The sequence below is a fragment of the Sceloporus undulatus genome, chromosome 2 (genome assembly GCF_019175285.1).
Source record: "Sceloporus undulatus isolate JIND9_A2432 ecotype Alabama chromosome 2, SceUnd_v1.1, whole genome shotgun sequence".
Taxonomy (NCBI): domain Eukaryota; kingdom Metazoa; phylum Chordata; class Lepidosauria; order Squamata; family Phrynosomatidae; genus Sceloporus; species Sceloporus undulatus.
The window spans coordinates 13,921,662-13,933,207 of record NC_056523.1 but is presented as its reverse complement, the minus strand read 5'-3'; the positions used below and the strand labels follow the sequence as shown (position 1 = coordinate 13,933,207).

The window sequence follows — 11,546 nt, the reverse complement described above, 5'->3', positions numbered from 1 at the left end:
TCCGGTGTTGTTCTGGCCTACCTGCCTTGTTTGCAACTCTCAAAGGCACCCAGGAACCATTTGGGAAGAGGTGAGGCTCAAGAGTTTGTTTGTTGCATGATGAGAGTCCTAGCCATCCTCCTCACGGACTTCAGATAAGTAAACTGGGTACTTCCCAGGACCTTCTGTCTCCAGGACTCTCAGTCTAACCCATTAAGAGGTATGGAAGTACGCTCTATGCTGGAAGTGTGAAGTGTCCACCAGTGCGGTCCCGCACTTCACACTCCCCACTGAAATGGCCCTGCCAAAGAGTAAAGTTTGTGAGTGAGTGGATGCAGCACAGGCATCTAACCACTGCACTATGAGGCTCTTACATGTTAGGAAGTGCTGCATTTCTCTCCCCCCCCCCTTAATTTATTTAACAGATTCAAGATTTCATGTGAGAAATGTCAGAAAGATTATAGTATTCCCTAGTCACATTACAGCAGCAAAATTAAAGTTAGGGGATATTCTTTCCAACACAGAGGGGACATATAGCATCCCTACAGTTCTCTCCAACAATCCCTACCTTACCTGAGGTACTTCAAGTGCTGCCTTTCTGCTCTACCCACAGAGATGATCACAGAGCCACAGGCTGCCTGTGCTGCCATCATCAAGCTGAGGGGAGAGAAAACAGATAAACTAGACCACCATCACAGACGATTCTACAGCTCTTGCAGTTGGGACTCTAAAGCAGGAGAACCTGGGTCTGGTGGCAACTGGCAAATTATATCACTTAGGTTCCTACAGAGACGAAAGACTGATGTGGATCAGAAGACTTTTGTTCTTGTGCCCATCTCGGTGTCATGATTCTGACTACTGGAATCTGTGTCCAGCTTTTGAAGAGAACAAATGTGTGTAACTAACAATGAACCACTTGCTTTAGCCATGGGCAGGAGAGTCCTTAAGGAAGGGGCTGTGCAAAGTCTTCTTGGGAGTTTATCACACGGAGGAATTTCTCTTAATTCGATGAAAAGAAAGTGGGGCCAAAACGCATTCACGTGAATCACTAGTTCATCGAATTTATGTGATCGAATTGCATTCAAACTGACTTCCCATTGCCCGAAAATAGCTTGCCATTGCCTGAAATTGCATGTGATCATCTCTCACGCAATAACAGAAACCCCATGATTGTTGAAACTGACTTCCAATGCCCTAAATTGCGTGTGGTAGTCTAACACGCAATAACGTTAAACCCCATGATTGCGTTTGGATTGCCATTGGATTATACTTCCAATTTCTCTTGTTCTGATAATCTCATGGTGTAGGAGAGAGACATACATGGAGAGGAATGGATAATTTAATATACTCAACTATAAGTAGATTTTATGTGTAAGTCAAGGGCAGGTTTTGGGGTCAAAATTATGGATTTTGATATGATCCGTGGATAAATTGAGGGTAAAACCTAGGGGTATGTAACAAAGGACTAAAGATAAAACAAAAGGAAACAATGCCAAAAACTTACAAAATTCCAGAGGCATGACTGTTTGTGCTCACACTAAAGGCTGGAGGATGACAGAATAGAGGGGAATCAGTGCTTCTAGGATATATACACTCTTGCTATTTGTCAGGGGAACGGTTCCTTTTTAAAAAGGATTAAAGCTGACCCATGGATAAGTCAACTCATGTTGTGGGTCAAGTTTTGACTAAAATTTCTAGACTATATGTGACTATACACAGTAGCCATACCATCTACTATAATTAAGCAACAAGAACTAAAATTATGTGTGGGAGAGAAAAGGGGTGAGGCAGTGTCTCTGTATTGTTTGTTATGTGTTCTCCTTCGTTGTATTCTGGGGCTTTAAGGTTTTAACTGTTGGAACTACTGGGGTTTGAGTCCTCCACTGGGCAGAAACAGGTTTTAAGAAACAGTCCCGGGCTAAGACACTTGCCATCTGGAGTAATGAGACATGTGGACTTTCTTCAAGCATCACTTCAATGGTGCTCTTTTTGTGTATAGAGTATTTAGGACACAAGTGGGCAAAGTGTGGGCTACAAAGCCACAAACAGCTCATCAGTGCAATTTTTTAGTTCCCCAGGCATTAAAAAAGATTGCCCCCAAATGCCCTCCAGAAGGGACACCCCCCCCCAAAGTCAACAAATTTGTTTGCAGTTTTTTCAACCAAATGCCTTTTAACCATGTTTTGGGCCTCTCTGGGCTAATTTAGGTCTAGGAAAGGTCTTTTTAAAACAGAAAATGAACAAGGAGTGACTTTTGCTTACTTCTATTGTGAAAAAAGGCCATTCCTGAGCCTAAAATGGCCAGGAAAGCCCCAAATATGTTGCCTGGGACTGAAGAACCTCCTACCTTTCCAAATTTGCCCTCTCCTAATTTGGCCTCAACATCATGCCCCTTCAAAGGCAAGCACCTGACAGAAATGGAAGTATGAAGGAAAATAACACAGAATAAATTCCCATTCACTGTACATGGATTGTGTTTCATTTTTTGTTACTTTTTCTTCACATTGTGATCTGTCTCAAGCTACTAATCCTAGAAATGACCTGATGTTTACCCTAAGTGTCCAATAGGCTGAGCCATCATGTTTAAATTTAGCCCCGCAATAGCTCTTTGACAGCCTCAATAGTGACTAAACATAAAGACTCCTACCTTTATTGTTGAAATTCATACAAGTGTTATTTCCATGTGAAGGTTATTTTCTTAGTGGAGGACATTCTGGTTGAGTACCTTATCTGAAATGCTGCTGGAGCAAAGTGTTTTGGATTGGATTTCCCCCCAGAGTTTGAAATATTTGTATACATAATGAGATATTTTGGAGATACATCTTATATACCTCTTATAAACATGAAGGTAATTTTATACATAACGTTTTAAATAATTTGTCCATTAAACAAAGTTTGTGTACACTGACTCATTAGAAAGCAAAGGTGTCACTACTCAGCTACCAGGTAGACAATTCTGCATTATTTTGGATTTTGGAACAGCTGAAAGGGACACTCAATTTGTACCAAAGATCTGTGCAGGAGCTGCTCAACAGGAGAGGTTGCCTGGGAGCATTTTGGTCAATCCACAGGCTAAATTTGATGGGTAAATTAGAGCTGCCATATCTGCACCACCCATACCAGCATCTATATTAGCATCTAAATTAGTTTACAGTTGTAAACCGCTTAGACACTGCTTAGGCGGTATGAAGCGGTAATAATAAAGTTTGTTTGTTTTTAAATGCCTTGGAATCCTAAGGAACTAATTACAATCCAACCACAAGAAGAGACCACCCTAATAGGCTCCAATTCCCTGAAGACAGAAATAAACATTTGCCTCTTCCAAAATGCATGGGGGGGTATCCTTACCAGAAAGTTCACATTTTTATAGTTCTCCAGCATGACAATCTTGTACAAAATTCTTTGGCTGTGATTCAGAAGATCCCACTCTCCTTTGGTGAAATACACAGCCACCTCCCAAATGACATCAGTTGCTGAAAGAAAGAAAGATTATTCTGCATTAGGAGAAACAGTCTCCTTGTAGTCTTCATTTAAAAATAATTGTAATAATAGTACTGTAAACATATGAATATATGATGACACAGTAGAATCATCCAGCATAAATTAAAAAAATTACATTTTGATCCTATGGAAAAAGAGTTCATATCAGAAATATATTAAAGTTCACGGTGTATTAGTCAATACATGGCTACAAATGTAGATAAAAGAGAAATATTTTTGGGAGGCTGACTTTCAATATTAGCAATAGCCTACTGATGCTATCTGAGAATTATTATTTCTGGTAGAAAATTTTAATTTATACTATTAAGTATGCTGCTTTAATTTTAATTTGTAAAATGTTGGCTCTGTTAGGGAAAAATGATTACAGCAGCAGCAGTTACTACTACTACTATCACCATCAGACCTTATACCCTCAGCACAGTGGGAGATGGCAAAGTGTCCCCTTCATCTCTCTCTATCTCCTCTCTCCCTTACCTGAAGTGTCTGCATGGTGACACTTTCCACTTTCCCATTAAGAAGAGATGATCCAGGCCCTGATGCCATTATATCACCTGTGGAGACACAAACAAGATTGTCCTTGGCATATGGAGCATGTATGCTGTACAGGTTCCTCATCTGAATTGCAACGTTCCCCAGGGACCACTACCTCTTAGTAAGAAGGTCTTAAAGTTCTCAACAAGCTGTGAGATGAGCTTTCCCCCACCACCACCACCACCATCATCATCCATCATTTATTGACATGCGTCATCAGTGTCCATGGTGCTTTACAAAGTAAACGAACAACAACAAAAACAGCCAGCCATGCCAAAGGCATAAATCTAAGATGTGCGTGCATGTGTGGTTTTTTGTGTCGTGTGTGTATAGTGTAAACTACAAATACAAAGAGGAAAGATGGAGCAATGCAAATATAAAAACAATGCAATCCAACTGGAAAAACAATATCTAGATGAATACAAACACCCACACAATATGTATAAAGCAAGCTGACAAATACATGTAATCAAGCTATACATATTATATCAACTACAATTCCCGCTCTGAGTCCCAGTTCTGGGAAAAGAGCAGAGATACAAATAATTAAATAAACGATTCTGAATTGAGATTTAAAAACAATGAGATAGCAGGTAAAAAGAATAGTGTTTATTCTTTTGTGGTTTTGCCAGGGTTCTTTTCCCCCACCCAAATTAAGACATGATTCCACAACCCAGGAGGAAGAGGAGGAGGAGAGAATAGAGATGGCCTTTCAAAGGAGGGAGGAGGAGGTTTCCTAGGAAGCAAATACCTGCAGGCTCAGTCCCCCTTTGCAGCTGGGCTGGAGGGGGTCAGCCTCCCCCTACCACTAAGAACAACTACAAAAGTGGTGTGTGTGTGTGTGGGTTTGTGGGTCTCCTCTCCTTCCCCCAAATGCCCCACAGAGACCCCTTTCCTTTGTTTTCCCCCTTTCTTCCTCCTCCATCTCCCCAGTCTCACCCTTTGCCCTCTTCATCTCAGTCCCTCCAAGGCACTGGCCTCTCAGAAAGAAGGGAAAGAGCAGCAAAGGAAAGAAGGAAGGCACCTCCTTTATTTGCCTTCCTTCTCTTTCCCCTAATGTATATACAGTAACATCATTCCTGCCTCTGGGATTGGAATTTCTCTCATTTAACCCTCAAAGGTCCAGTGTGGAAAAGCCATTTCTCTCTCTCGCTCTCTCCATCTCCTCTCTCTCTCTCTGGCTGCATCCACGCAGCAGAAATAACAACAACAACAACAACAACAACAACAACAATTTATTTTTACATCCCACCTTTCTCCCAATGCAGGGACACATACAATATAATCAAATAATAATAATAATAATAATAATAATAATACATATAATAATAATAATAATAAATAATTCTTTATTTATATAGCGCTGTAGATTTGCACAGCACTGTACATAAAAACTAAATAAAAACAGTACCGTAACCTGCCTATAGCATACAATCTAACAATAATATACAGAGATAGATGTAACAACCTCATATATTGTCCCTGTTTGGAGAAGGTGGGATATAAGAAATTTATTTATATATATTTATAATAATTTAATAAGATAGATAGATATGACTAGATATATATATAATATAAACAACATAATAATAGTAGATAATAGTAGGTAGGTAGAAATAGATAGATAGATAGATAGATAGAGGTAGATAGATAGTGGTAGATAGATAGATAGATAGATAGATAGATAGATAGATAGATAGATAGATAGATAGATAGATGATAGATAGTGCGTGTGGTTGTATAATATTGCTGGATATTATCTTACTGAGTACAAAATAAAATCAATTAACATGTCCTAGTACAATAATATTTTTGCTATACTTGTATCATTGTACATTCCATCCTTCTTTTGTTATATTTACTTGACTTGTGGATTAACTATGTGTATATTATATATATATATAGATAATATAATACTATATATATATATATATATCAATAAAACCTAATCAAAGGTCTTTTTGTAGCTTTTATCACACATAGAAATCATCTCTCTCTCTCTCTCTCTCTCCCGCTCTCTCTCTCTCTCCACACACACACCACACACACGGTCGGCCCTCCCTCTCCATGGACTTTTTATCCACGGATCAAGCATCCACAGCTTGAAAATATTCAGGGAAAAAAAACACGATCCCAATAGCAAACCTTGATTTTCCATTTTATATAAGAACACACATTTCTTCCATGCCTCTACCCATGGGTCACATTTAGGAACAAATAACAGATACACCACATCAGTTAAAACACATCCATTAAAATACACATATAATTCATTGTGGAACCAGAGGCACAAAACACACTGCAGGAATAATCCAGTTTGAGATGCTTATACTGGCCCTGACTTGTGCTAGGGAACCTGGGAATTTGTTTGTAAGGGTTAAATGTCTCATCAACAAAACTACATCTCCCTGATTCCTCTAGCATTGAGCCAGGGCAGTTAAAGCAGTCTCAGACTGGATTATTTGTTTCTGCAGTGGTGTTTGGACCTACGGCTGCCTCAAATCTCCCTTTGTTCAAATCCAGGCCATCTAATGTGCACAGTGTGAAATTGCTCTGATGTTAGCAAATCATTGCAAATGAGGAAGAACACACACAGAGCCAGGAAGTCGGCAAAGCAGGTGGCTTTTTTTGCGGTTAAGCCTAACTGGGAAGAAGCCAGAGTAGTCCCATTCCCATTCCTCCTTGACATGGATAGTATCAAGTATCCTGGTCTGCCAGCTATCAGTGGCAAGTAGACTGGAGCCTTTCTCTTCCATAGCAGCCTGATCCACCCCTGAGGGACCATTGGCCTGGTGGTTCCAAGCCTCGGGTTGACACCATGAGTTACCACACTAGTGTAACACCAACCCTGGTGATGCCACTGCTCTTTGGAAGAGGAGGAAATTTTTGATTAGAGATTTTTCTTCTTCTTCTTTACAGTGGGTGATGTCCTTTGAGCAGGTGGCTGTGTATTTCACTGAGGAGGAATGGGATCTCCTGGATCCAGGCCAGAAAGCTTTCTACAAGGAAGTCATGCTGGAGAACTTTGAGACTGTAGTCTTTCTGGGTAAGGATGTATTTCTCTTATGTGATAAATGCTGAATAGTTTTTTCTAGGCTTTCCTTGAGTTGTGGGAGCAATTTGATTGATATAGGTTTGTGGGATATATAACCTTTTCTGTCGGAGAGCTCTGGTGCCACAATAAACTACAATTCCTAGGATTCCCTAGCACTAAGCCAGGGCTGTTAAGGCAGTCTATAACTGGATTATTTCTGCAGTGTGTTTCGGATATTAGTTTAGTATATCCTTCCCTATTTTTAACCAATATTTTCTTTAAGCAACAAAGTCTAATATTTTTCCCCTCATGCTTAAACTTCTGAAAATCCTTCACCAATAGTGCATGCATTTTTTCTAATTCTAATGCATTTTCTGTGTTCACAACAGTAAATCCTTACTCTAGTTTTTTGTGGGTTTTTTGGGCTATGTGGCCATGTTCTGGCAGACTTTCTTTCTGATGTTTCACCAGCATCTGTGGCTGGCATCTTCAGAGAATGCTTGCCTGGAATGGACTTGGCTAAATATATTGTATGATCTGGAAAGGCAGGAGTGATTTGCATGTGTACTGTTGGTTCCTTACTCTCCTTGTCATTCCTTTGTACAGTGTGCCCTTCCCTTACATGGGGTATTTTTCTGGACACACACACCCCACCCACATAAGGGGAATTCCACGTGTACTCAAGCTCCATTTTAAAAAATGGGGCTTGTGCTTGGGATGCAGCACACACTCCATGGACGAACGCACCATTACCCCTTCCAGGACATGCCAAGGCTTCTTCCCGCACGGCTTTCAGTGTATGCTGAAAGCCGCATATGTTGTGCCCAGTTATGATGTGCGCATTGTATAATAGATTGCAGGGGCATTGTATAACATAAATTCCTCCTTGCATGTTGCATGTGAATAGCTAATTGAGATAATATTGTTTATTGTCCTATGAAATCCTGAATACTTTTAACCTGAAACAATTAGAGCCCATGCTGCAGTTTCCACATGTTGTCCTGCACATCTGCTCTTATCTATAGTAGTGTCCCTGACCTTATAGGATACCTCATGTTGCTGTGCAGATTCTGACCACCTTTAAAAGTAATCATGGGGATTTGCGTACATCTAGGAATACTTTGCAATAGAACGAATTGTTAGGTGTCATCCTGTATTATTTCTGTGGTGCAGCTGCAGCCAAGGCCAACCAGAGTCCTGAATGAAAGGAGCTGGCTTCATTGAGTTCCACCTACAGCTGAGCTGTAGGCACTTTGGGAATAATCTTTCATTTAGCCTCAGGGAAATGGCAGGATGTGAGTGAATAAATAGCTCTCCCATCTACCCCTTATTTTAGTGGGCAATCAGGCTGAGACAGGTCTTGTCTCATTCTCTGACACAGAGAGCCCCATCTTGGGATTTGCTTCTCTGTCTCTTCTTCCTGAGAGTCTATGGTCAGCTAGAAAATCCTGTTCCTAAAGCGGCCTTATTCATGGGTTTCAGGTTGTTTCTCACAGGATTTTGGCAGCAGGAATCTAATAGCTGCTGGTGGTGGTGGGGAGCTGGGGCAGTGTTTAGCTCTGGTGGGTCCAGGCCTTTGCAAATTAATAAGATCTGGGAATGTTGTGCTATTTAAAAATTTAAGGCTTGTATTGTAATATTTGATTGTAGCTCATAACTGTTTTAACTTTTAAAATGGTTTAATTGTTTTTTTTATATTTTCTATTTATATGTTTTAATGTTTATCTGTTTTTAAATTGTAGTGTTTTAAATCTGCTCTTTGCTGCCTTGAGTCCCTATATTGGGAGAAAGGCGGGATATAAGAAAATATAATAATAATAATAATAATAATAATAATAATAATAGTAGTAGTAGTAGTAGTCTGGACCAGAACCAGGGAATGGAAGCATAATCCAGACAAGGCAGTAGCAGTATGAGGGACTTGTTTTTAGGAATGGCTTTTCTTTGGGTTTATATTTGGAGAGTACTCTGCTTCCAGTGTATGCTGCCTAAAGTGGAAAGAACCATCAAATAGATGTATAGATAGCAAGAGATGGAGTTAAAATACTGGCATACTGATGTAATCACCAGCATCTCTCTTCCTTTAAAAGAAACCCCCAAACCAGACCTTATTACTTGGCTGGAAGAAGACCTGTCTGTCCAGAATTCGAAGGAACAGAAAATATTGTCAGGTATCTGCTTGTTATGTGATTCAACCTTTGTGGTGAGGTTTTGTGGATTTTTCAACCTTTCTTTATTCAGTGAATTTAATCTGCCACAAATTAGGTAGGGACTCTCAGAAGCATTTACACCCAAGGATGAGTCTGTGCTACAGAAATAATTCCATTTGACACCACATTATCTCTCATGGCTCGATGTGATGAAATCCTGGGATTTATAGTTTGTTTTGGCACCAGAGCTCTCTGACAGAGAAGGTGAAATATCTGACAAAACTACAAATTTCAGTATTCCATAACATTGAGTCATGGCAGTTAAAGCTGTGTCAATGTGCATTATTTCTGCAGTGTAGACGCAGCCTAAATTAGTCTTTCTTATCTTGAGTTCAAGGACGCAACCTTATTTTCTGCTTCTTTTCCTTGACTACTCACTTGCCTCTTAACCTTAAATCCCTATTTACTTGTCTTCATCCTGCCCCCTGCCTACCTTGCTGTAGTTCTGTTTTTTTCTGTCCTTCTGATTGCATAGTCTTATGGAAGTTGATTCTTCAGTTGTAGAATAGCTGGCATAACGTAGAAGTTCCTCTGTGCCAGCTAAAATAAAATATGAAATGAACCATGAAAGAATAACAGTCCAAATAATAATATATTGCAAAAAGAAGCATTGGAATGGGAATAGAGCAAAGATTAGACTCTTGAAGATAATGTAATAAGAGTTAAGTTAACTTCAGTTAAGGGAACAAATTAAAAATGTGAATGATAATAAACCAATAATTTCATAATAAATTGAGATAAAGTTCAATAATTATTAATGAAATTAAAGGAGAAGATAATGTGGCAAGAGATAACAAGGACTGATGGAAAAAAGGAACTTTTAATTTTAGTTGTTGTATCTGTAATTGTGAAAGTTTTTGTGTTGGATGGGGAAACACTGTCAAGGACAGTGTTTTGCTATGTCAAGATTGTTCATTGTCAGTGCCATTGGGAAGGTGAAGAATTGTGTTATTTTAAATATGTGCAATAAATTTGTTATAAAAAAGAAATAAGAGTAGGGTAGAGTAGAGTAGAAATAAGGACACAGTGGCTCAGTGGTTAAGGGGCTGACTCCGGGAGCTTGGCAGTTCAAGGCCCAGGTGTCGCATGATGGAGCGATCTCCCATCACTAGTCCCAGCTTCTGCCAACCTAGCAATTCAAAATCATGTGAAAATAAATATGAACAACTTTGTTTGTTTGTTTGTTTGTTTGTTTTTATTTATATACCGCTATTCCAAAGATCATAGCGGTGAACAGCAAGTAAGCTAATTAGCAAGTAAGCTAATTGCCCCCAACAATCTGGGTACTCATTTGTTCCCTTTGTTGGGAAGGGAATGGCATTTGGTGCAATCATGCTGGCCACATGATCACAGAGTCATTTTTAATAATGCTGGCTCTTTGGCTTAGTAACGGAGATGAGCACAGTCTCCTATAGTTGGACACGACTTGACAACCTTGTCAAAGGCAAAACCTTTGGGAAGGGAATAAGAAATAAGGTAGAAATACCATAAGGTATAAGAAATAAGAAATAAGGTAGAAAGAGAAGAACTAGAGACTTCATTCCTGGTAAGATCTTTGGGATTTTTTCTTGAAACCGTGACCTGATGTCTTTTTTAAAAATCTTTTTATCTTCCAAATCAGATCATGATTGGGACAGTGAGAACTACCAGAGGCCATCTCTTGAATCCCTACAAATTGCTACACAAGAGTGTGGAGAAGAATCTGGAAAGAATTTAAAAGGGACTGGAACATTTTGGAATCACCAAGGAACTAAGAAACTATTGAAAAGTGTGATTTGTGGAAAGAACTTCACTGATACTACATCACTTATACATCAAAAAACTCAAGCAGGGGAGATGCCATATAAATGCATGACATGTGGAAAGAGCTTCAGTCAGAAATGGGACCTTAAGAAGCATCAAAGAACTCATACGGGCGAGAAGCCATATAAATGCATGGAGTGTGGAAAGTGCTTCAGTCAGAATGGGAACCTTAAGCTGCATCAAAGAACTCATACGGGAGAGAAGCCGTATAAATGTACGGCGTGTGGAAAGTGCTTCAGTCAGAAAGGGAGTCTTAAGCAACATCAAAGAACTCACACAGAAGATAACCCATTTAAATGTATAGTATGTGGAAAGAAGTTCAGCAGGAAAGAGAGCCTTAAGCGGCATCAAATAACTCATACGGGAGAGAAGCCATATAAATGCATGGAGTGTGGGAAGAGCTTTTATGTGAGATCACACCTTACCACACATCATAAGGTTCACACAGGGGAGAAACCATATAAATGCATAGAGTGTGGGAAATGCTT

At 39.6% G+C, this 11,546-nt stretch overlaps 1 protein-coding gene and 1 long non-coding RNA gene across 2 annotated transcripts in view; one reads left to right on the top strand and one right to left on the bottom strand.

Annotated features, from left to right (window-relative positions):
- Window positions 1-11,546, top strand: part of LOC121923794 (zinc finger protein 157-like) — a 30,903-nt gene that overhangs the window by 19,216 nt on the left and 141 nt on the right. The window contains exons 4-6 of the mRNA XM_042454581.1: window positions 6,931-7,057; window positions 9,136-9,216; window positions 10,877-11,542. Coding sequence (XP_042310515.1) covers window positions 6,931-7,057; window positions 9,136-9,216; window positions 10,877-11,542 — 874 coding nt within the window. The remainder of the gene's footprint in view (window positions 1-6,930; window positions 7,058-9,135; window positions 9,217-10,876; window positions 11,543-11,546) is intronic.
- On the bottom strand, window positions 3,327-5,065 carry LOC121922027. Its single transcript, XR_006102075.1, has 3 exons — window positions 4,951-5,065; window positions 3,955-4,031; window positions 3,327-3,452 (listed from the first exon to the last, which is right to left on the bottom strand). It is a non-coding gene; the product is annotated as an uncharacterized LOC121922027 (long non-coding RNA).